This window comes from Mesoplodon mirus (genome assembly GCF_964341445.2).
Source record: "Mesoplodon mirus genome assembly, chromosome: 7".
NCBI lineage: Eukaryota > Metazoa > Chordata > Mammalia > Artiodactyla > Ziphiidae > Mesoplodon > Mesoplodon mirus.
The window spans coordinates 58,744,840-58,770,813 of NC_138983.1; the positions used below are offsets into that span (position 1 = coordinate 58,744,840).

Here is a 25,974-nt window from a genome sequence, read left to right on the forward strand (position 1 = left end):
TAACACTCTGGACTGTAGCACGTGATCATGTTTATAATGTATGTGGAGATACATTCATTTTCAGGAATAAATGGCCAGTCTATTCTACTTTCCTCAACACTTCTTTAACCCCAGTTCTGTCATCCCTCCTTTCCTAAGCCCTAGGATTTGAGCATATCTCTTGGAAGTTAATCTTTCTCTTCCCTCCAATGTATTCTAGTCTGGAAAGTAGATATTCAACCAGGCACTGACTCAGCACTCACCGCCTAAGCCTCCGGGATCTTGTCTTCTAGGATGCAATCAATCTGAGTGCACTAGACCTGCCTCATTTCCTCTCCTGGAACCTTTCCTGTGCCTCTGCAAATGATCTAATCTACCTTCAAAGTCTCTTGGCTTCAGAACTTTCCTCCTGAGCTCCAGCAGCTTCTTGGGGACATGGAGAGATTAGAGCATTTTTGTCTTCTATTGTTTCATTCGGAATGTTTCTCTGAGTGTCTGCTTTGTACCGTGTGCTGGGCTCCCCTATGGGAGGTAGAAGGATGAAGAGTCAGGGCCCAGCCTTCCAACTTCTCTAGTTTATATCAGAGTGACAGAAACAACCTAAGATCTGAGGTGTGCCTACCAGAGGAATGCTGATTTTTGGACAAGCATTTCAGAAGTTAAACTCCACCTGAGCTGTATATTTGTCTAGGAAGATTGTGGCTGCTGTCTGGAGGCCCACATTCAGAACATTTCTGGAACTCCTCATTTAGGGTAGTTATTCTTTCAGTAAATTATTATTGATGCCACTGTATAAGAGGCACTATTTTAGCGACAAAGGGGTGAGCAAAAATGAATAGGATGTGGTCCCTGCCTTCAATGTCTCCTGACTATTAAGGGGAGATTAGAAAGCATTCTGATGAAGGACAGTTTTGGGGAAAGATATGTATCTTAAGAGAGGAGGGTGATAAATCTCACCATTTCATTCTGCTTCAAAACTTTTTTGGCTTCTTGCTGCTCACAGCGGTAGTTTTCAACTTGAGGAATGTACAGCTTCCTTTTAAGGGAAATCATTTATCTTGGGCCTGCAAAGCTGGTTTTATTTAATGGTATTTAAATATGTAGAAACATAAAATGAGGTTTAAGTTGCTATATAAAATTTGTGCACAAATATAAACAAAAACACACTAATACATTAAATAAAAGCAAATTTTAAATCCAATAAAATGACACGTTTTTGCTGAAACCCAGTTGCTCCCACCCAAGGCTCTTTAAGTTCAGCATAGCTGTATTACTGGGTGCTATATGGTGACTCAGTCCTCCCACCATTCTTGTCTATTCAAGCTCCTATGAAACTTTGATTTATATAATACATCATGACGTCATTTGACTTTTACTTGGCTTGAACATATTCCTTGCATGTTAAGTCCTCTTCTGTTCTTTTATTGTTGATTCTTGATAAAGTATGGAGATAAATTTGTTATATATGTGGCTAAATACCACAGAAATATTAAAATTATTTTACAAGGATTATTTTTATGGTTGTCCAGTTAAAAAAATCACAGTTTTATAGTATTGAGGAAATGATTAGGTACAGTGATCCATGTATAGTAATGACATGATTTGCCATGTTGTGAATGATCACTCAGTAATTGTTTCAGTTAGAATTGGCTCCTACTGTGACAGAAAATCTTTTCAATCTGATATAAGCAAAAGGGGAAATTTACTTTTTGCACAAAACTGAAAAACGTATGAATAGGGCTGTCTACAGGTGTGATCTCATTCCGGGCTTAAGTGATGTCATCTGGATCCATCACTTGGCTCAGATTTGCCTTTGCGTGAAGCTTTCCAGCTGTGTCAGGGAGGATATATGTATGTGTGTATGTGTGTGTGTGTGTATATAATATATACACACATATATATATCCTTTATATATATTATTTATATAAATTTTAAAATGTTATGTACATATTATATTTGACATAAAGGCTAGGGCAAGGGCTATGATGCCAGACTGCTTGAGTCCAAAATTGGCTTTACCAATTCCTGGCTGGATAACTTTGGGAAAGTTACATAACCTTTTTGTGTGTCAGTTTCTTCATCTGTAAAATAGGGATAAAGTGGAACATATCCTTCACATGGTAGTTGCAAAGATTAGTGAGCTAATATATGTGAAGTGCTTAGCACAGTACCTATTATATAGTAAGTGCTATGTAAATGATGGCTTCTATTGATATCATTTGTTATTATTATATTGCAATAATATATAATATAATACTATATATAATATAGTATATTATATAATAATTAAGGATTATTTTATCCCAGATACCTGAATAGTGGAAGAACAAGTCCATCCCCTATAGGTCAAACAAAAAGTACTGTATGTATTCCTTTCATACTTGGGATTTTATGGGAGAGAGATCTGTTAAACACGTAGACATGTGGTGAATGTTAAGGTCGTGGAGACTGTGACAGTAAGAACAAGCAGTGCTTGCGTTCTGGAGTCATGGCTTTGCTCATCTCTTTCCGCAGTATACAACTGGACCGTGGATGAGGTGGTGCAGTGGCTAATCACATATGTGGAGCTGCCTCAGTATGAGGAGACATTCCGGAAGCTGCAGCTCAGTGGCCATGCCATGCCGAGGTCAGGAAGGGACTGGGTTCTCTCACTGGGGGTGTGGGGAATGGGCTGGGGTCGGCTTGCCCTCACTTTGCTCTCACCTGTTAACTGAAGTTTCACCCCTTTCAGGGCAGGATCTGTAGACTTCTCACATTTACTGTGCACTTGCTAGAAAGCATATGGACACTCCACATCTACTCTCTTATTTAATATTTCTATCAATCCTGGGACTAGTACTAATAGCTACCATTTATTGAGTGCTTAGTATATGCCAGGCACTCTACTCAACACTTTATGTACAGTATCTCATTTAATTCTTACGTCAATCCTGTAAGGTAGGTATTATTGTATCTAGGTGATGAACCTGGCCTAGTAACTTTTCCAAGGTCACATGGCTAGTTAGAGGCAAAACTGCGATTTGAACCTAGATCTGGGTAGACTTCAAAGCCTGTGTTTTTCTCTTTTCTTTTGCTGTCCCCCCAGCAGTTGCCTCTTTCATTGCCCAGGGGACTCGGGGCTCTTTTAACCTTCCCGGAACTATCCATCTGCAGTTTATCTGCTCTAAAGAACTGGTGCAGAGGTGGGGGCTGACTACTATTGGCCCCAGTCTCCTCTCTGGAATGACTCTTCCAACAGCTGTTATGCCCTAGCTCTGCCTCCCTTTCAGGCACAATGTACTAGGACTTGGGGTGGGTGTGGGGAGGGGATGGAATACTGCTTGGACTTCTTGTTATGTCAAACTAGCGCCATATGTCATTCAGTCATTAATCCATTCGCTTATTCATTCACCCAGTATTTACTGGGTACCTGCTCTGTGCCAAGCACTTGTGCTGGGTGCTGGGGATAAAGATGACAACAACCTGCCCTTGCCCTCAGAGGGCTTACTGTCTGGTAAGTGCTGATTATGTATAATCTGTCATCTTATTATGTAGGTGCATCTGGTTATGAGCTTCAGCAAAGGGGAAAGGGGAAGGGGAAGCTGTTGGAATGCCCACACATTGCAGCCTCCAGCCACAGGGCTACCGGGTGCTGCTGTCCAGGCCTAGCTGAGCTGGCTGGTCCCTCCTCTGCTGCCTGCAGCCTCTTATTCACAGCTTCTCCCTACTCTGGAGAGAGTAATAATCTTAATGTTTGTACATCCCTTTATAGGGTACTTTCCTACCTATTATTTCAGTTGATTCTCACAATTCTGGGAGGAAGGAATTATTATCCCAACTTTCGGGCAAGCAAACTGAACTTCAAATATTTTATGATTTTTCAAAGCTGGTCAGTGGCAGAGCTGGGATTTGAACTCAGGTCTGCCTGGTTCTAAGTGCCCTGCTTTTTTCACTGCTTCTTCCTCTTGCCCCATGTAGTTTGAAAATAGGCTTCCTGGAAATACTCAGTTTAGTTCTATTTAACAAAACTTTACCAAGCACTTACCATGTGCCATGCTCTCTCCTGGGCCCTGAGGACAAAGAAATGCATTAGACCTCACATTTGCCTTGAGGAACTCCATGTTTAGTGGAAAAGACAGACAATTAAACAGATGATTGACCATGAAGCTCCAGGATTTAGGTTTCTTTCACATGGAAATAGCAGTATTGCCTTGTGGATCCCTGGCCTATTCCATCTTGAAGAAGGGCTATGGCTTGGATTAAAACTGGAAAACATAGGATAAGAAGTCAGTTCTCAGGCAGTGTGCTCACTTGGCCATTCTGTGACTAGGATTAGATCCAAGACCAGACCCAGCCAGGCTGGGCATAGGGGTAGAGGTAAACAAGCTGTGGTACCTTAGCGACAGCAGGAAGCATGGAGCATTCAGAGAGTAGGGTGTGGGGTAGAGTGTGGGCGCTTCTAGGCCCATCGCTAGGCAGCGTGGTATAATGGGACGGATCTAGCAGATTTGCGTTGTATCCTGCCTTTGCCACTTACTTGCTGCGTGACTTTGGGCAAGTTACTTACCTCTAAGTCTCATTTTTCTTATCTGTAAAATGGAGCTAATAATAGAACTGAGTTCTTAAAGTGTGAGGACTAAATGAGGTACTGTATGTAAAGTGTCAGAACAAGATGAGATATACACAGCTGCTTATTAAATGTTAGCTCCTTTGTCATTTCTCATTGCTTAGAAGTTCATAGGTTTCTTTGACAAAAAGAATGTAGAAAAGATGACACTTATTTTGATCAGTTAGATGAAGGGGCCAGTACACCTGGTAGAAGTGCTCTAAACAGGAGCCCGAAGAACTCCCAGCTTTGTAGGAAGCATATGATTTACATAAGTAAAAGAAGGAAACTGAGGCCCCAGGGGAGAGACCAAGCTGCTTATGGTCAGACAAGTGAGTCACTGACGGAGCTGGGACCAGAAGCTCGTTCTCCTGACCACCCCCACCCCCATCACAGTGTCTCACTGCTGCTCTTGTGGGTGGGCTTGATTGCTTCCCAGGGCTAGAGAAAGAAGTAGCTATGCCCACATGCCCAGGCAGGAGTATAAATGACACACTGATGTCAGAAGCTTCTTTTCTACCTAGGGAAACAAAGCTATGAATCAGAAAAGAGCAGTAACCTTAGTACAGTAGGTAATGCTCACTTGTGGGACCCAGATCAGTGATTTTTCAACCTTTCATATCTTATACCCCTCTCCTTCTGTATCTACTATGTTCCAGCAGAAGAGAAACAAAGTCCAGTTTTTCCTATATCATTTCCTTGTTTATAGGTCCTCTCTTATTAAGTTATTATTAACAGTATGATTAAAGAATATAAGAAATTATAGTAATCTGACTGGGAGTAAATTACTGTTACTCAAATAACAAAGTGTGAGGACTAAATGAGGTATTGTATGTAAAGTGTCAGAACAAGATGAGATATACACAGCTGCTTATTAAATGTGAGCTCCTTTTTCATTTCTCATTGCTTAGAAGTTCTAATGCGGTGCTTGTTGCATTGCATTATAACAAGACTAATGCAATGCTCGTTGTCAGCAGATTTATATTTAATGACAGTGTGTTAGGGTTAGGATAATTCAGAGGTCCCTAGAATCACTGGGTCACGTGGCATAACATTTTGACCTGGGCTGGACAGGCAAATGTGTTTGCAAATGGTGGGAATATGGGGACAGGTATATAGTGGATAATCCCTGGAAGGAGAAGTGCAACAGAAAATTTACAGTTGGGTGTGGGAATGGTTACAGATGGATAATCCTTTGAGAGTAGATATTCAGGAGATGGTGGACATGGGGAGAAGGGTGAACAAATTCTTGGTGAATGTTATGTGTCCTGTTCACTGCTTGTTGAGATCCACTGGTACAGACTCTGTGTACTAGAGTGCAGAGGGGAGCAGTCACCAGGAGCTAGAAGTCATGGAAGTGTTCCTGGGCGAGGTGGGTAGTCCTACCAGGATCCTTCCTGCTTTGCCGGCAGGGAACTGAGCCCCTACTCTTTGTCCCAACAGGCTCGCTGTAACCAACACCACCATGACAGGGACTGTGCTAAAGATGACAGACCGGAGCCATCGGCAGAAGCTGCAGCTGAAGGCCCTGGACACAGTGCTCTTTGGGCCTCCTCTCTGTGAGTCCTGTGGCAAGAAGGGCTGCTGATGTGCCATGGACCCGAAGGCAGTTGGAGTGGCTGGGTTGAGGTCCTGGGTCTGCCCTAAAGGGATAAAATGAATGTTCTAGAGAGGTACACAATGCTACTGAGATCCAGGGGAGGGATACAGAAGGCATCCTCTAGAAGAGGTGGCATGTGACCTCTGCCTTTAAAGATGGGTAGCGTTTTGTTCCATGGAGGTGGCAGGAGAGGGCATTCTAGGTGGAGGAAACAACCTGAGCAAGGATACAAACACTAAAATATGAACGGCATGCTCAGGTATAAAGAGTAACCCAAAAGGGGCTGAGTGCCATTTAAGCTGTTCCTGCTCTCGCTGTGGATATGCAGAGGGTATGAACTGATGGCTGAACATTTTGTGTCCTTGGACAAACAAACGGGATTAAGCAGGCTTTCACTGAATCAATAGAGACACACTTGGACCAAGGAAGTCTGGTCTCTTCAACCCAGGGTTAGTTGAGGGTATTAGGTGCTTCAACTCCTGAAGATCTGCGAGGTGGGAAGGACCAACCTTACCAACCTTTTTTATTCTAAGTGAACTCAGCACAGAAGTAGTAAGGTTTCTTAGAAAATTAGTCTTGACCAAACAGGCTCTTAGGGCCTACTCCCTGCCCTTTGGGAGCTGTTGGCATCAATTGAGGATGCCAGCAGCAGAATGCTGTAGAGCCAAAAACCAGTCCAGAGAAGCAGCTGGCAGCCAGGGTCAGGGGCAGTATAACATTTCCCTGTCCGTGCATTTGACTTGACAAGTGCCCAAGCTGATATCTCAATAGAGGTGGATGGGTCTGTACTTTCTGTGGTTTAAAAAAATTTTAACAGACTTTATTTATTTAGTTAGTTATTTATTTGGCCACGCGGCTTGTGGGATCTTAGTTCCCCAACCAGGGATCGAGCCCAGGCCCACAGCAGTGAAAGCCCGAGTCCTAACCACTGGACCACGAGGGAATTCCCTATTTTCATTTTTTTTTTAGCCACACTGCACGGCATCCTAGTTCCCCGACCAGGGATTGAACCCATGCCCCATGCAGTGGAAGTACGGAGTCTTAGCCACCAGGGAAGTCCGCCAGGGAAGTCCCTAGACTTTACCGCCAGGGAAGTCCCTAGACTTTATTTTTTAGAGTAGCTTTAGGTTTACATCAGAATTGAGTGGAAGCTACAGAGATTTTCTATATACCTCCTGCCCACATACGTGCACAGCCTCCCCCATTATCAGCATCCTCACCGCAGTGGTGCACTGTAACAACTGCTGAACCTGCACTGACACAGCATTATCACCCAGAGCCTGAAGTTTACATTAAGGTTCACCCTTGGTGTTGTGCAGTCTATGGATTTGGACAAATGTATAATGATGTGTATCCATCTGTGTGGTGTCATACAGAATGGTTTCACTGCCCTAAAGATCCTCTGTGCCCCACCTGTTTATCCCGCTCTCCTCCTCAACCCCTGGCAATCACTGATTTTTTACTTCTCCATAGTTTTGCCTTTTCCAGGAGGTATATATCTTTTGAAAGCGTGAAACAGAGCAACATGGGAGAAGACCATTTCCATCTCCTTTGTTGCCCTGTTTTTGGTCCTAGGACACATTTTTTCTTGTGATTCATTTATACGTTTTGAATAAATGACACAACGAAGGCACTACTCTTTATATGAGACCCACCCTGTGTACTGAGCAATGGCCTTTCATTCATCCACTAACATTTATTGAGCACCTACTGTGTACCACCATGCATGACAGGGTCCCTGCTCTCAAGAAGTTCCGTCTGAATGGAGATTGGCATGTCAACAAATTGAATAAATGGTCAACAAATACGGTGGTATAACTGTCGTGTAAGTCATTCCATAGTTCAGATGGGAGCACAAAGTAGGGAGGAGTTTGCAATTGCAGACCAAGAAGCTTTATGGAGAGGATCACTCTTGAGCTGACTCTTGAAAAATGGGAAGTGGCTTTATTAAACTCTCTCTATTAACAGCCTCTTCCCCTCTCTTTGTGTACACCAGCAAGAACACTTCTGCCAGAAGAATCAAACCCAGCAGTGAAAGCTAGCCTATCTTTGCAGAGACTCTCCTCTGTCACACCTTAGTTAGGGGAGGTCTCTGGCAGCCTGAAAGTCTTCCTTAGTCTTCTGAGACATATTAACAGACTGTTACATGTTCTGTATCAAAATAGGATTTACCATATCTGAAAGGGTGCATTAGAAACTGCAGGTTAAAGTCAGCAAGGATTGTATATGGAAAAATCAGCTAGGGCTGGAGAGCATGGGAACCAGAATCCTGAGTACATGCATGGTACTGAGTCCCAGAGGTCAGAGCCAGCAAGAGGAGCCTTGGTGAAGCAGGTTAGACTGATACCAGGACAGGAGTATCTTCTCCTAGACTCATTTCATATAGCCTATAGGTTGCGTATGACCTCATCTAAGGGAGGTCAGAGGTCAGCAGAAAACTGTTTCTGAGATTGGCAGAGCAGGGGTACTAGAGCTAAGAAGATACTTCACACCCACTAGGATAACTACAATAAAAGTGAAAACAAAGAAACAAAAAGCAGAAAGTAAGTGTTGGCAGGGGTGTGGAGAAATTAGAAATTAGAACCCTTGTACGTTTCTAGTGATAATGAAAAAGATTCAGCTACTGTAGAAAATAGTGTTCCTCAAAAAATTAAACATAATTATCATATAACTCAGCGATTCCATGCCTAAGAATGTACCCAAAGAGCTGAAAACAGTACTGAAACAAGTATATATACATAGCAGCATTATTCACAATAGCTGAAAAGTGGAAGCAACCCATATATCCATCAATGGATGAATGGATAAATAGTTGTGGTATATAAACACAATGAAATACTACTCAGCCATAAAAAAGAATGAAGTTCTGATACATGCTACAACATGGGTGAACCTGGAAAAAAGTGGCCTAAAAAAGTGAAAGAACTGAGGGAGTGAAAGAAGCCAGACATAAAAAAGGACACATATTGTATGATTCCATTTATAAGAAATATTCAGAATAGATAAATCCATAGGGACCAAATGCAGATTGGTGGCTGGCAGGGGCTGGAGGGAGTGGGAAATGGGAAGCGACTGGTAAGGGGTATGGGATTTCTTTTTGAGGTAATGATAAGGTTCTAACATTAATTGTGCTGATGGTTACACAGCCTTGTGAATACGCTAAAAGCACTGAATTGTGCAATTTAAAAGAGTGAACTTTAGGGTATGTGGATTATATCTCCGTCATCATCATCATCATCATCATCATTATATACAACTTGATTTTTTATAACTCCTGGACTTCCATTTAGAGAACTTCTTATAAAGTTTAGGAAAGCACCTTGGTCTCTTCAGAATTGCCACTCACTGTGTGACCTGGTGTAGGTCACTTTTCTCAGTATGTGTTTGCTGATTTGGATCATGAAACAGCTGAACTAAAGGATCCTTATAATTCCTTTCAGCTGTACATGCCATGATTTGGGGGAAGAACCCTTTGGTTGATAAGGGTTCTGTGTAAAAGACAGGAGGAGGTCTGTCCTTTCCTCCTGTATCCTGTATCCTGTACTTTTAGGATTTCTGTATTTGGCCCTTGCCTTATCAAGTGACCTTTGGCAATTTAGTTCTCCTGCCTAGATTTAGCTTCCCTCATCTGTAAAATGGGCTTGGTCGTTAAGGCTCTTACTGGCTCTCTCATTCAAGGACTCAGATAGAGTTGGTGTGCTCCTGGGAGCTAAGATTTTGGAATCCAGCAGCTGTCCTGATGGCAGAGATTGTTTTTATACTTTCCTGCTGATGCTTCTTAAAGAAACATTTTGAAAATTGCCAGCTGGAACCTGAGGAAGATACTAGGAAGCTCTTTGCCAGGAGACTTCTGCAAGGGCGGGGCCATGCCTGGTGGGTATCTGCAAAGAATCCCTTGATCTGTGTCCCTCTCAGCTCTGTTTTCCCATTTGCGCATGGACTGAAATCCCTAGGTCAGTGCTCTTCCCTGCCCAGCACTCATGTAGGACTTAGAGTGATGGCCTGCATTGGCTCTGACCTGGGTTCTACGTCCAGGGTGACCGCTTCAGGCTGTGGTTCTCAGGCCTCACCACAGGCTTGTAGTAAACACCCCCAGAGCATCTGGGCCGACTTCAGTTGCCAGTCATGGCTACCTCGCCCAGTCTTAATGAAAATCCCACCTTCGGTCTGAGGTTTGAGAAATCGCAAATCAAAATTTTGTTTACAGTAGCTGGGAGTGTCTGCTGAGTGAGTGGGATCCATCTGCCCACGGCAGCCTCAGAGCTTGGGAAGGGGGAAGAGGGATCACACTGGCTCAGCCCAGAGTCCTGACAATGGCAGACAGCTCAGTCCTCCCCATGTGGCCAGCACAGGTGCTTTCCTGTCTTTTCCACCTGCAGAGTTGGCTCCAGGCTGGCCACCCGGGGCTCTCCTGGCCGTGCCGCTAGTCAGGTGTCAGGTGTGCTCTGAGACATAGAGGCCCAAGGACGGTGTTCAGTTTGGGGCCTAAGTTGATGTCTCATTAGGGCAGCAAATGATTCACTGAGGGAGAAATTGAGGCTCAGATGAGGTGAATTTTTAGACGTCGTTCAGCTTTTCAATAACAGAGCCATGCCTCAAACCTAGGTCTTTGCGGTACGCAGGCCTCTTACCGTTGTGGCCTCTCCCGTTGCGGAGCACAGGCTCCGGACGCGTAGGCTCAGCGGCCATGGCTCACGGGCCCAGCCGCTCCGCGGCATGTGGGATCTTCCCGGACCGGGGCACGAACCCGTGTCCCCTGCATCGGCAGGCGGACTCTCAACCACTGCCCCACCAGGGAAGCCCCTAAACCTAGGTCTTTAACTTACACTTCAGTGCTCTTTTCTACTGTATTATCCCACCCTCTACTTGTGTTAGAGGAAACAAGATATAAGAGTTTCAGCTTTGAAATCAAGCAAACTGCCTCTATCACTCACTCGCTTTGTGACCTTGGGCACATTCCTAAGGTTCTCTGTGTCCCAGTTTCCTCTAAGTAAATGGTAGCTACTGTTTTTAGTGTAATGCCTGCTGTGGTTGGTCTCGGGCTAAGGGCTTGTGTGCCCTTTGTGCTCTTAGCACAAAGAGAAGGGTGCAGAGAAGGGTGCAGAGAGAGGCCTGCCCAGTAATTGCGAGGCCCGGGGGAGCTGTGGTAGAGGAAAAGATGAGACTGCGCCTTGTCTTTCTTCCTCAGTGGCTCAGGTAATAGGGAAAAGTCCTCAGTAAGCAGGAGTAGCTGCCTCTCTGGCACAGCTTGCTCTCGTCTCTGTCAGCTCTGTTCTTACCCTCTTTCTCCTTTTTGTTATGTTCCAACTCACCCTTCAAGCCTTCTCTAGGATGCCTTTCCAGCCTCTTCCCAGGCATGCTCAACCCTTCCCAGGCATGCTCAACCCTTCCCTCTTACTTTCCTCTGGGGATTCACAGCCCTTTGTACCTGCTTTTTTGTTTGTTATTTCAGATTTGGCTTTTTTTTTTTTTTTGGAAGTATAGTTGATTTACAATATCGTGTTAGTTTCAGGTGCACAGCAAAGTAATTGCACCTGCTTTCTGTATAACAATCTGTTTTCCTGTCTGTTACTCTTTAAACTGGAAACTCCTTGAGGGCAGACACAGCTTTGTTCATCTGTCATCAGCACTCAGTGTAAGGCCCAGCAAGGAAGAAGTGCCAGGAGATGAATGCTAGAAGTTGCACAGAAGGAGGCTGGGGGAGGTGGGAGAAGAGTCTGGCCCAGCTTAGTTGTGGGCAGAACCGCTCCCTATGTAGTGTCTGTGCATAGGTGAGACAGCTAAGGCAGTTTTTGGCTACAACCAGAAGGGAGGAGGGCCCAGAAATAGTTCTTACAGGTTAAACAGATACCTCAGCACAGAAGGCTGTGTAAATGACAAGAGAAACTCCTAGCACATACTTTAGCAGTAAGGGGTGAGTATCTGTATCTGCCAGGCATGGGGTACTGTGGGCAGTAGAGCGGTGGAGAGAATAGATTGGGAGAGGGGATTCCAGAAAGTGATAATTATTGGAGGCTCATGTTCTCAGTGCTAACTGGCACCCTGAAAATCCTCACCATCACCCCTGACTGTGTTCACATGTAAGCATCTCATTTGTTTACACCCTCCTCCCTTGCCTCAGGCCTGATTGTGTTAACAGTTGACCTGATTTTGCTAAAATCTGTTTGCAGCACTCAGGCTGGGAATTCTGCCACCCTCTGGCTCCCCAGCTCCTAACCAGCTTCCCTGGGTTCGCTCTGTTCACCTAGCCAGCCACCTCTGCTCTCATGAAACCTCCATGGTTTCTCTGTGGCTGTGTTCCCTGGTGTGAGGTGGATTCTGAGAGCTGAGCTCCTGTCGGGGCTGTGAGGACAGCTTGCCGTATTTTTTTTGATCCCAGGAGCTGGTATTTATTTGCCTTCCACATACACTTTATATTGTACCTCCCCTTTCCTGCTAAAACCTCCCTTTCTTCTTCCCTTTTTCTCTCCTTTCCACCTTTGCTGAGTACCTGCTCTGGCCAGCCTCTATGCTAAGTATGAGGCTACAGAGATAAGTAAGTCTTGTGCCCTGGTCCTGAGGAACTCACAGATTACCAGAAGGTGACTGCCATGGAAGCTGAAAAACACACAGGACAGACCTTGAGATAATACATGTTTTTAGCTGTCCAAAGAGTGGGCTGGTCAGGGAATCCTAGTTCAGAGGAGAAGGAATGGGCAGGCCTCTGTGAACTGTGGTAGGCTGGGAAAGTGGTAGGAATTGAAGAATAGGACTGGGATTATGATAGGAAGAAGTACATCACTAATAAGGCATAGACTAGACTCTTAAATTCCCTATTTTACCCTCTTTTTTTTTTCTGACACAATAGTTTATAGATTCTGTATTTGTCGGGGTTCTCCAGAGAAACAGAACCAATAGGATATGTATATAGATATATATACGAGGAGATGTATTATGAGAATTGATTCATGCTATTATGGAGGCCAAGAAGCTCCACAATCTTCCGTCTGCAAGCTGGGACCCCAGGAAAGCCAGTGGTATAATTCAGTCTGAGTCTGAAGGCTGAGAACCAGGGGAGCTGGTGGTGTGAGTCCTTGTCTGAGTCTGAAGATTGAGAGCCAGGGGAGCTGATGTAAGAGGGCAGGGGAAGATGGATGTCTCAACTCAAGCTGAGAGAGCATATTTGCCCTACCTCTGCCTTTTGGTTCTGTTCAGGCCCTTAGTAGCATGTGGACGATTGGATGATGTCCAGTCGCATTAGTGAAGATGACCTTCTTTACTTAGTCTACCGATTCAAATACTAATCTCTTATGAAGACAACTCCACAGACACACCCAGAAATAATGCTTTACCAGCTATTCGGACATCCCTTAGTCCAGTCAAGGTGACACATAAAGTTAACCATCACAGATTCCCTTAGGACTGTGGGGTTCAGCCCGGGGCCCCACTGATGGGAACTGACAATTCTCACATCTACTTCTCCAACTCCTACCTCTTCCTCAAATCCCACATCTACATTCTTTTTTGTTTTTCTTTCTTTTTTTTTTTTTTTTGCGGTATGCAGGCCTCTCACTGTTGTGGCCTCTCCCGTTGCGGAGCACAGGCTCCGGACGCGCAGGCTCAGCGGCCATGGCTCACGGGCCCAGCCGCTCCGCGGCATGTGGGATCTTCCCGGACCGGGGCACGAACCCGTGTCCCCTGCATTGGCAGGCGGACTCTCAACCACTGCGCCACCAGGGGAGCCCTACATTTTTTTTATTATCTATGGGATATGCCCATCTGAATGTCTCCAAACACCTCAAAGCACTTTCATTTACAACTATGCATTTGATCTTTTAGTAATTCTGTGATAATGCATTTTACAGTTGAGGAAGCTGAGACCCAGATGGGGGAAATGAATTAGGACAGAGGCAAGCATAGAACCCAGACTTCCTCATACTCAGTGCAAGAGGCTTCCTTTGATGAAACAAAAATTTCTCTACATGAGGCCTTACGTGTAACCTCAAAGGCCTGGCCATTCAGCCTTTGGATCTTCACTGTCCTGGTGGCAGTGCCACAGTCAGCTCCCAGCATGTTGTTTCGGGGGAAAACTCAGGCCTTGGAATCCTTAGAGTTGAACTCAGGCTAGATCAGGGGATATAGGCATCTCCATGGTGAGAGATGTTTGCATGTAGTAAAACAGAAACAATGAGAACAATGAGAAAGGGCAGTGTAGCAGGAAGACCGTGCAGTCAGGCAAAGCTGGATTTGAATCCAAGCTCTGTCACTTTTTATGGACTCTGGCAAGTCAGTGCCTCTCTGGAGCCTCAGTTTTCTGGTCTACAGAATGGGAAGACTTTACCTTATAGAATAGTTGTGAGAATTTGAAATGAATATAAATGCCTGTTCCATTTTATGTTTTCTCTATTTCCCTTCTGTCCTTATGTGGATTAAAGAGAGGGAGATATCACACTTGAGGCTTGTCAGTGAAGATTCAATCCCACTAATATTTATTGAATACCTTCTGTGTGCTGGTCAGTGCTGTGCTGGGCACTGGCCTACAGACAAGTGATGATCAGTAGGGGCCACAGAGTAAATCAGCCAGATTAGACTTATTTTCTTCCCACCAAGCTTGGTAGCCCACGGGATGTGACAGGCAGTATATTTGAGCTTCAGCTATGCATTTGAAAAGGAAGAGGGATATATGGGATGGATGCTTGTATATTTAAGTGGAGTCAAAACTGGCTGAAGAGACCCAGGGGGTGACTGATAGAGCCTATCCTTGCCCCTGGTCATTCAGTATTTTTATTTATGCATTGGATGAGAATATGAAGCTGGGAAAACTAGGATCTTGTTTCAAATCGATCTAGAGAAGGTAGAATAAGGGACTGAATAGAATGGATCCATGCCCAATCTGTCTGCCCACCTTAAGAACTTTGAAGTGTTGGAGGTAATAGGGGGAGGGTGCTGGTCACATGGAGTCTTGTTTGAACAGAGTACCTTTGACTTTGAGTAGGAACATAAAGGGGATGTTGATGGTGAGAAACCCTGGGAAGCCAAGATGAAAAGTCTTTAATAAACAGAGGAGACAAACAGTACCCCAGCCTTTGGTAGAGGCTGGATAGGAGGCAGGTGTGTTCCAGAAAGGAAGGCAGCTCACTGTGCTGCAGAGATATCCCTTCTTGGGACCTGAAGGACGGGAGAGCGGGGGACTTAAGAATGGCTGGAAGTATAGACCTGCCAGGAAGCTAGAGGATGGCCGCTAGAGGACCCTCAGTTTTCTCTGTTAGAGTCTGGCATAAACACGTAAAGGACACGGCTACACCCTGGACCTAGTAACTCCCCTCCCTTGGATGGAAATAGAATGTGCTAATCTGTCCTTGATCCCACACCATCCCCAGGTCCTATTGCTCAGCCTTTCAATGAGGAGCTATGAATATAACCCTTTTTGTCAAACTGGGCCTCAGCTTCATGCAGTGGGATTTCAGCTACATGTGTCTTTTCCTGCTGTCTAGACCCTGCCTCAGCTCGGTGGCTCCTCTGGATCCTTTTGGATTCCCCTCAGCCCCTTGTCCTTACTGGGCATGGAAATCCCGTCAGTCCTGCCTCCCCCTCCCCAACACCAGGTGACCCACTGTGCACAGGACATCATTACCTCTTTTCTCTCATCTGGGGCCCCTCTGAGCCATAGCTGCTCTATCTCAAGTGGAGTACAATGCAGGCAGGTCCTACAGGAGCAGCCTCTTTCCCTCCTGGTGTCTCTTTCAGTCTCCTTTGCTGTGGCCGAGAGCCCAGGTCTGGCACACCAGGACCAATCTCAGGCTCCAGGACTGCCCCTCTTCTGGCTGGCTCAGTTCTTAGGACATGGTTTTTACTCTTATCTTCTGATGTTATTCCTTGTCTAGCTTTTCAGTTTTGCTCTGGAGACTGATCATTGCTTTGAACCCCAGCTAGCGGCCAGGGCCCTCACACTTCACCAGACTGCTGCCAGGCCTTCCCTGGAGGTATTCTCTCTTCCTGGCACATGTAATGTCTTAATGTGTACCAATCTCTTGATGCTACTCCTGTTCTACCTGGTCTCTGGGCTGAGCCGCAACCTGGAAACGCTCTCTGTAGATGAGACTTGCAGACCTTTACCTGCTCTGGTCTTTGTACCTTGTACCTAGAATAGCCTCGTAGTCCAGGAGACCCAGCTCCTGCAGTAATCTCAGTCCCACAGCCAGTCCTCAGGCTCTAGTGACATTGCTTTGTACCCTTACCAGCCATCCCCTTCTACCTAGTGTAGCACTGTAGCCTTGCTTACCCTGTAGGGTAGAAGCCACTGTATCTGGGCACATGGGCTCATCGCAGCCCAGAATGTCTGGGATGTATTGAGAAGGCACTAGTTCTCTTCACTGCATATTAGGAGAGTATGATCCAGTAAGCTTCCTGTATTGCTCTAAGGCCTCTCATCCTTTCCAAACTAGGCCTTGACTTAGTAGAGAAGTAGGCACAGAGTGTGGCCAGTGTGTGTCTAAGAAAAGAAATGAATTCCTCCTGAGTGGGAAGGCTTTGTGGAGGAGGGGGTGCAGCAGAGTCTGCAAGGCTAAGTGTGTAGTGGGCACCCTGACTCACTGTGCCCTTCTTCTCTGGCAGTGACCCGCCATAATCACCTCAAGGACTTCATGCTTGTGGTGTCTATCGTTATTGGTGTGGGCGGCTGCTGGTTTGCTTATATCCAGAACCGTTACTCCAAGGAGCACATGAAGAAGATGATGAAGGATCTGGAGGGCTTACACCGAGCTGAGCAGAGTCTGCACGACCTTCAGGAAAGGTAAGGCCCCGTCCCTTCCCCACGGCCCTGGTGCTGCCATCTCTTGGGAGCCTCCAGTTTCCACCTGCGCTGTGGGCCGTCTGGCTCCCGAGACCCTGCCGACGACGTAGAGGCCCAGGCTATGTCATCCTTCCAAACCTGCATCAGAGCCTAGGTTCCTGCCATTTCATTCGCACAGGCAAGTATTCCTCCCCAGGGCAGAAGCTTACTTCTATCTTTTCTCCCTCGGAGCTTCAGCGGGAGAAGTGTGGAGCTGTCAGAGGTCTTGAGCTTCCCTGGTTGGATGACTTGTTAGGGGTCATTCTATCCTCTGTCCCACCTCTGGCCTGCTTCCCTTCCCATAGGAGTAGACATAATTAACTGTTCTTCATTGTTTCCCAAAGAAACCTCACAAATCTGTCTTCCTAATACCTTTCATGCTTTCTTGTACAGCATCTAAATCTCATGAGACTCACTTGTTGTATGACTTTGGGTAAATCCCTTTCCTTTCTAGGACTTATTTCCTCATCAGTAATGTAAAGGCATTGAACTAGGAGAATACCAGGGCCTTCTAGCTCTGATAGTCTGGTATTCTGTTTAAATAAAACATGGCTTAGAAACTATTGTAGAAGATCAAGCTGTGAAGAGAAGGTGCCAGTCAGTCAGCCAACCTAAGTATTGGGTTGGCCAAAAGTTTCCTTCGGTTTTTAAAATAAAAATAAAAGACACATTTTTCATTTTCACCAAGAACTTTATTGAACAGTGTATTCACTGTTTTGTTCCACTACCTTCTGCCATTTTTCAGACAGCTTCGTGGTTCCATCTCTCCAAAACTTTTTATCTTTTTGAGCAAAGAACTGTTCCAGGTGCCTTTTACAGTCTTCCAGGGAATTGAAATTTTTTCCATTAAGAGAATTTTGTAAACACCGAAATAAATGGAAATCTGAAGGTGCAATATCTGGTGAATACGGCGGGTGAATCAGAACTTCCCAGCCAAGCTGTAACAGTTTTTGCCTGGTCATCAAAGAAACATGCGGTCTTATGTCATCCCGATCAAAGATTATGCATTTTCTGTTGACTAATTCTAGACGCTTTTCGTTGAGTGCTGCTTTCATTTGGTCTAATTGGGAGCAATACTTGTTGGAATTAATCGTTTGGTTTTCCGGAAAAAGCTCATAATAGAGGACTCCCTTCCAATCCTACCATATACACAACATCACCTTCTTTGGATGAAGACTGGCCTTTGGTGTGGTTGGTGGTGGTTCATTTCACTTGCCCCACGATCTCTTCCCTTCCACATTATTGTACAGTATCCACTTTTCATCGCCCGTCACAATTTGTTTTACAGACAGAACATTTTCATTACATTTAAGTAGAGAATCGCATGTGGAAATACGGTCAAGAAGGTTTTTTTGCTTAACTTATGTGAAATGCAAACATCAAAGCGATTCACATAACCAAGCTGGTGCAAATGATTTTCAACGTTTGATTTGGATATTTTGAGTATGTCGGCTATCTCCCGCGTGGTATAATGTTGATTATTCTCAATTAATGTCTTGATTTTATTGTTATCAACTTCAACTGGTCTACCTGACCGTGGAGCATCATCCAGCAAGCACAAAACTTCGCAAACCACTTTTGACATGTTCAATCAGTCACAGCACCTTCTCCATACACTGCACAAGTCTTTTTCTGCGTTTCATTTGTATTTTTATCTTTCTTGAAATAATGAAGCATAATAAGCTGAAAAATGTTGCTTTTTTCTTCCATCTTCAATATTAAAATGGCTACACAAAAATTCACCAATTTTGATAAGTTTTTTTTTTTAAATGCATGCTGATATGACAGCTGTCACAATGCAATCTAACAAAATTGTTTCTAATGAAGTTAAAGACAACTAAGCGCTACTGGAACCATCTTACAGAGAAAAAACAAACGAAATTTTTGGCCAACCCAACACTTCCTGAAGTCTAGGAACCAGGTCTGTGCAGGGAATTGTAAGGAAGTCACTGCTCCTGGCGCCCCAAAGCTCACACTTAAGAAGGAGCAGTGACTTAGTGCCAGCTTATGGGAGGAGAGCTCCAAGGACTGGAAGGGCACAGAGGTAGGAGATGAGTGGACGTGGAGTCTGAGGAGGTGGCCTTGAAAGACGGATAGGAAAGATGTAACCTGGTAGTTCTGGTTGAATGTATAGAGTGAGGCCAGATCCCTGGCACCTACAGACTCACATGGAGAAATTTAGCAGGATGCAAAAGGCAATAGAGAGTCAATGTAGGTATTTGGCTTTTTTGCTTTGTTTTGGTTTTGAGAAAAGGAGAAGCCTACTTCAGGACTGTCTTTTAGAAAACCATTCCAACAGCCTAGGGGCTCCAGTTGGGAAGTCTTTGCAGGAATCCATGTAAAAAGGAATGAAGAAGTCTGGCTCTTTTCTGTTATTTTAAAATGATAGATATAATTTGCTTTGGAGGGATGGGGAAAGGATTTCTTAAGAGCTAGGTATTGTTAAGTACTTAAATGTATTACTGTTTTTAATCACCACAACCCTCTTAGGTAGGTATTGTTATCCCAATTTTCGAGTTGAAGAAATGAAACCTCAGAGAGGGTGAGTGTCAGTAAGTAGTAAGCGAGGAATTTCGACACCCACAGGGTGCTGCCTCAATAAAGGCAGCCTTAGCAGATTCATTTCCATGGGCTGGACTTCTAGGAGGCAAGAGGAGTTTTATCTTTGAGCCGATTCCTGGCTACTTTGCTGGACCCCCTTGTTCCTGGGCCCTTTTCCAAATGGGGGCTAAATGCTGCTATGTGGGCAGTCCCCATTCTTCATTTGTCTGAAAAACATGTACTGTTTTCATTCCAAAGGCAAAGAATCTAGGCAGGAGACATTCCAAGTTTGGGGATAAAACTAAGCTCCCAGCCCTCCCTGCTCCGCACGGCCTCCAGAGCTAAATGACCACTGCGGCACTTGGAGAAACGAATGCACACACTCCCCAAAGACAGGCTTGCACCTGTGCACACACATATCCTCCTCTGACAGTGTCCAGAGCCCATGTGCCTCCTTGTCCCTCCTCACTTTGGCAGGACTACACTGTCAGCCACCAAAGAGCTTTTTTACAGAGTTCCTGATATTTTGGGTGAATAAATGTAATGCTACATGTGCATTCCAGTTAGGATTTCATTGGGTTTCAAGATAATTCTTTGAGGCAGGCAGGAATTTTGATTCCCACTTAAAAAGGAAGAAACAGGCCTAGTCCAGGGAACAGACTTGTCCATAGTCATACAGCTGCTTAGAGCCAGGGCTTGCAGTCAGGCTGCCTAATTTTCTTGCTTGTAATGGTAACTGATTGCTGCCTTCAGGATGCTCAGTCTTCTGTGGAGGAGATGGAGTGGGACAAGGCTTGATTGTATATTTATTTTCTCATTTCTGTACCCAGTGGTATTTATTGATCTTCATCTCTATTAGATGCTGTTAGGATTATGAAAGTGGGTCAGTTTTGATTCTACTTTAAAGGAGCTCTCTATTGTATGGAGAAGACAGGCATATCACAGGCTTTTCAGAAGAGGCTGCTTCCGGAGAGGATAATATTTCAGTGAAGAATCGAATCCCTAGTGGTGTAATTTCAAGCAGTGGGGTCATGGAAGAATACAATAAAGGAGGACATTCAGCAAGGGGAAGGGGATGGGGCTGGAAATGGCGCCTCTGATTTGTTTTTAGCTGTGCATGTAGCGCCACCTGCTGTATACCTTAAGGAGGTTCAACTCCCTTTCCCCCCAGGAGCAAAGTAGACAGAAGGCTGCAGTTTGTCAGCAGGAAGCTTGCAGCCTAGACATTTTTCCTCTTCCCTCCTTGTCACCACATCTTTTGAGGCTTCAGTCACTGGCAAATCTGGACTTGGGATTATTTAGAGGCTGAGTTCTGTTTCTGCCTCTTCTGTTTCACCTGCTTAATTAACTCAGTGGTCAGTGCTCTTCTCTGTGGGCCCTGCTTGTTCTGTAGCCTATCCTTCCTCTTCTGTACCTCAAGTCTAAGCCATATATCACTTGTCTTCTTCCTCATCCTTTCCCCCTCTTATCCTAGTTCCCCGGTAACTTGGTGGTTCCTGCTAAGATCGGAAGACCTGACAGTGGCTAAGTCCTTTCCCTCTTCCAGAGGGACTAGCCAACTGTTACTCTTTCTTCTGGGTCTAGCCCCAGGCCTCACCTTCCCTGACTCCTTTCAGGCAGAGTTGATCACCCCATCCCTGGGGCTTACCCAACACCTTGTATATCTCTCTATCATAGAAGTTATCACACTGTGTGCACCCATCTGTTTACTTGTTTATGTTGGACTAGATTATAGTACCTCAGCAGCAGAGACAGTTTTCCCATTCATTTCAATATATCTAGGGCTCAGCACAGGGCTTGGCATTTAGTAGATGCCTTAAAGTACTTGGTGAATGAATGGATGGATGAATGAATGAAGGAATGAACATAGATATGTAGCAGAAAGAAGGAAGGAAGGAAGGAAGCTTGGTTGGATGGATGAAAGGTTTTGTCAGTAAACAGAGGGAATGTGTGGGTGGGTACAAGGGCATATTTTCATTATAACTGATGCCCTTGAGATCTTACCCACCATGGAAGATACTTAGGAAGGGAACTCAGGGCTGGGGGCAGCAGGGGCTCCCCCAAATCCTGTCCAGCCCCTTTGGCATGAATTTCATTTTTCGGTGCTTCTGGCAACAGGTACTCAGGAGTCCAAGAGGTACAGCTCAATAGTTCCTCTCTCATCTTCCTTAGATCTCCCCACTACCACCACCCCCCGTCACATCTCACCATCAGGCTTTCTCTGGGTCTTTGGTCTAGCTTGCAGGGTGTTCTACATTTATTGCACCTTCCAGATGCCTTGGTATAAGGGTAGTAACTGTGGGATTTGAAGACATACAGATTGGAATTCTGGTCTCAGTTCTACATGCAGTTAATTCCCGTCTCTAAGCCTTCATGTCCATGTCTGTCCCAGGCTTATAATGATACAATCTATCATTATCTGCAGGGAGAACAAATGTGAAATACCTTGTAAATTAGTAGTTGTTACGATCTGAGTATGTGAAACACCTTAGAAGGAAGGATTCAGGTACCCAGGAACCTAGCTTCACAGACTTTATTACTGGCAGCAAAATGATGGCCCACATAAGAATTATGGTAGTGACCGTGGTTTCTGTGGGCCCTGAACTACCTCAGAGCCAGGCAGGCAGCAGAGTAGGGAGAATATGTTCAGAGTGCTGGAGCCCTCATTTTCCTCTTGGATGCCATGCCTCGTGGCGTGTTGGCTGGCGCCCGCTTGCCTGGCCTTCTCCAGCTCCTTGCATCGCCCCCCAGGCTGCACAAAGCCCAGGAGGAGCACCGCACAGTGGAAGTAGAGAAGGTACACCTGGAGAAGAAGCTGCGTGATGAGATCAGCCTTGCCAAGCAGGAAGCCCAGCGGCTGAAGGAGCTGCGGGAGGGTACTGAGAATGAACGGAGCCGCCAAAAATATGCTGAGGAGGAGTTGGAGCAGGTAGGGGAAATCTGCAAATTCTTGGACACCCCGAGGGGGTGGGGTAAAAGGGCAGGAGCCAAAGGTCTGGCTGAGAGTAGTGGGAAAGTTGCAAAAAATGTTCACTGTGGTTGTCAAAGAACAATGAATAACAGGTGGTAACAGTTATTTTGTTCCTTTTTAATTGAGGTATTTACATAAAGCATACAAATCATAAGTATACAGCTGGCACACTTTTACATATGCATGTACTTGTGTAACCACCATCCAGATCAGTCTTAATCTCTAAACCAGATTAGTTTCACGTGCTTTTGAACGCCATATAAATATCATTATACAGTATGTATTCTTTTGTGTTTGGTTTCTTTCACTCAACATTATGTCTGTGAGAGTCATCCATGTTGCATGTAGTGATAACTTGATTTATTTCCATTGCTGAGTATTAATCTATTGTATGAATATACTGTAAATTATTTATCCATTCTCCTGTTAATAGACTTTTGGGTTGTTTGCAGATTTTTTTTTTTTTTGCAGTTTATCAATAACATTGTTTATGAACCTCCTTGGTGGGCATCACTTATTTCTGTTGGATATGCAGTAGGGTATTTATATATTTAACTTTATCAGAAACTGACAATTTTCCAAAATGGTTGTACCAATCTATACTGCCACCAGCAATAGTGTGAGAGTTCTAGTTGAGCTACAACCTTGGTATTTTTAGGCATTTTCATTTTAAACATTCTGATATGGATGTAATGGTATCTCATTGTGATTTTAATTTTTATTTTCCTATTGACCAATAATATTGAATACCTTTCCATAAGTTTATTGACCACTTTATTTGGGAATCTCTTCTAATTTAAAAAATTGGGTTGTATTTTTTCTTAATTGATTTGTAAGAGTTTTAAAATATATCCTGGATATAAGTCTTCTTGTCTATATATATACATACATATTGCAAATATTTTCTCCCAGACTGTGGCTTGCTTTTTTGCTCTCTTAATATTGTCTTTTAATGAACAGACGTTCTTGACTTTAATGAAGACCAATTACTCAATCTTTTTTTTTTTTAATGGTTGATGCTTTTTGTGGCCTGTTTAAGAAATCTTTCCCTAACTCCAAGATATTTTCCTCTAGAAGCTTTATTGTTTTACTTTTCACATTTAGGGATATGGCTTATTTCAAACTAATTTTTGTGTATAAGATGAGATAGGAGATCAAGGTTTTTTCCCAGGTAGATACTCTGTTCTGTGGTCTATAGGTCTATCCTTATCCCACATTGTCTTACAACAAGTCTTGATATCTGGCAGTGTTAGGTTCTCCAGCTTTGTCCGCCTGCCAGATGGCCTTGGCTATTCTAGGTTCTTTGCATTTCCATGTTGGCTTGTCATTCCGTTACAGTGTGCTCTGCTGGGATTGTTATTTGTTTTTACATTGAATCTATAGATTAATGTGGGGGAAAACTGACACTTTAACCAAATAATTATTCTAATTCATGAGCATTGGTTATCCTGTCACCTACTTAGGTCTCTAAAAATTTCTCTCAACAATGTTTTGTAGTTTTCAGTGTAGAAGTCTTGCACTTAAATTTTTTTTTAACTTGTTCTTATTTTTCTAGCTGCTTGAGATGGAAGATTAGGTTATAGGTTTTAAACCTTTAATCTTTTCTACTACATGCATTTAGAGCTATAAATTCCCATTTCAGCACTGCTTTAGCTGCACTTACTAAGTTTTGATATTTCATATTTTCATTATCATTCACTTCAAAATATTTTCTAATTTCCATTGTGGTTTCTTATTTGGCCTGTGGTTATTTAGAAGTGTGTTGCCTAATTTTCAAACACTTGGGTACTTTCCTATTTATCTTTCTCATTGATTTCCAGTTTAATTTTGCTGTGGTCAAATAGTGTGTGCCATAGGGTTTTAGTCCTTTCAAATGTGTTGAGACTTGGTTGATGTAGACAGACTACACAAAACGATTGAAAGGCAAAGTGTCAGGCTGGATAAAAAACAAAACCCAACTATATGCTGTTTACAAGAGGCAAGCTTTAGAAATAAGGATACAAAATGGTTAAAAGAAAAGGATGAGAACACTAGGATAAACACAAAGCAAAATAAAGCAGCTGTAGCTATATTAATATCAGACAAAGTAGACTTTAGAGAAAGAAGTATTACTAGAGACAAAAATGGACATTTCACTTATGATATGTGTGAATTAAACAGTAATATATAACAACCCTTAAGTTGGCACACTTAATAATATAGTTAAAATACATATGTAAAGCAAAAGTTAAAAAAACTAAAAGGACAAATTCATAATCAAAGTTAGAGATTTTAGCATCTATCTCTCAGTAATAAGCAGCCAAAAATATCAGTACGGATATAAAAAATTTAAACATGGTTAATCAATTTCACCTCATTGATGTATATAGAGCATTTTACCCAACAACTGCAGAATACACATTCTCTGTAGTGTGTATTATGCTTAGTTCTGTTCTTTATTTCTCTCTGTGCTTTGGTTTGGTTATTTTATATTGATCTGTCTTTGAGTTCCCTAATCCTGTGTTCTGCTGAGAATTGTGCTATTTAGCCCATCCAGTGGAATCCTACTCTCAGATAATGTATTTTTCTAGAATGCCCTTTCATAGGGCATTTTCTAGAATGCTCTTTTATAGGCTCTCATTCCCTGTCCAGAATCTCCATGTTTTCATGTTTCCTGTCCATCTTTTCCCATATTTTCTTTAACATTTCAATCATAGTTGTTTTAAAGTCCTTGACTGGTAACTCTTAACATCTGGATCATTTATGGGACTGCTTATTTTTCCTCTTGATTATTGCTTGTATTTTCCTGCCTCTTCTCATGTCTAGTATTTTATTTTTATTAAATGCTGGACAGTGTGCATAAAAAATAATAGAGGCTGCAGGTGATTTTTTATCTTCCATCAGATATAGGGTTCTGTTAGGTATGTTGGGTGAGGCTCTGATTACCTCAAGCCAATGAGAGACTGACATATGTTAGAACTGGGTTGTAGTTTAATAAGACTTGGTCTAAGGCTTATTTGTCCCAGTTTCTCAGGTATGCCCCTTCCTGACCTGTTATTCAGATCTGGTGGATTTCTTTCTCCTCAGCCCTGAAAGGCAATGAGAGATTCATTTCTGCCCCTTGGAGGTTTTTTTTTGTTTTGTTTTGTTTTTTGCGGTACGCAGGCCTCTCACTGTTGTGGCCTCTCCAGTTACGGAACACAGGCTCCGGACACACAGACTCAGCGGCCATGGCTCACGGGCCCAGCCGCTCTGCGGCATGTGGGATCTTGCCGGACCGGGGCATGAACCCGCGTCCCCTGCATCGGCAGGCGGACTCTCAACCACTGCGCCACCAGGGAAGCCCCCCTTGGAGGTTTTTAAGTTAGTGCTTTGTCCTTCTGCTCCGCATAGCTTCAAAGTTTTGCAGCTACATTAAACTGTTTTTAATGTAGAACTTGATCCTACATTTCCAGATTCGGTGTATCAGCCTCTACGGTATCAGTTCCTCATTTTAAATCTGTAAAGCC

The 25,974-nt window shown here is 43.8% G+C and overlaps 1 protein-coding gene across 3 annotated transcripts in view; it reads left to right on the forward strand.

Annotated features, from left to right (window-relative positions):
- The window catches only part of STIM1 (stromal interaction molecule 1), a 193,041-nt gene that overhangs the window by 154,947 nt on the left and 12,120 nt on the right, over window positions 1-25,974 (forward strand). For all 3 annotated transcript variants that reach the window (XM_082628873.1, XM_082628874.1, XM_082628875.1), the window contains exons 4-7: window positions 2,494-2,605; window positions 6,008-6,123; window positions 16,758-16,935; window positions 22,267-22,444. In XM_082628873.1, coding sequence (XP_082484999.1) covers window positions 2,494-2,605; window positions 6,008-6,123; window positions 16,758-16,935; window positions 22,267-22,444 — 584 coding nt within the window. The remainder of the gene's footprint in view (window positions 1-2,493; window positions 2,606-6,007; window positions 6,124-16,757; window positions 16,936-22,266; window positions 22,445-25,974) is intronic.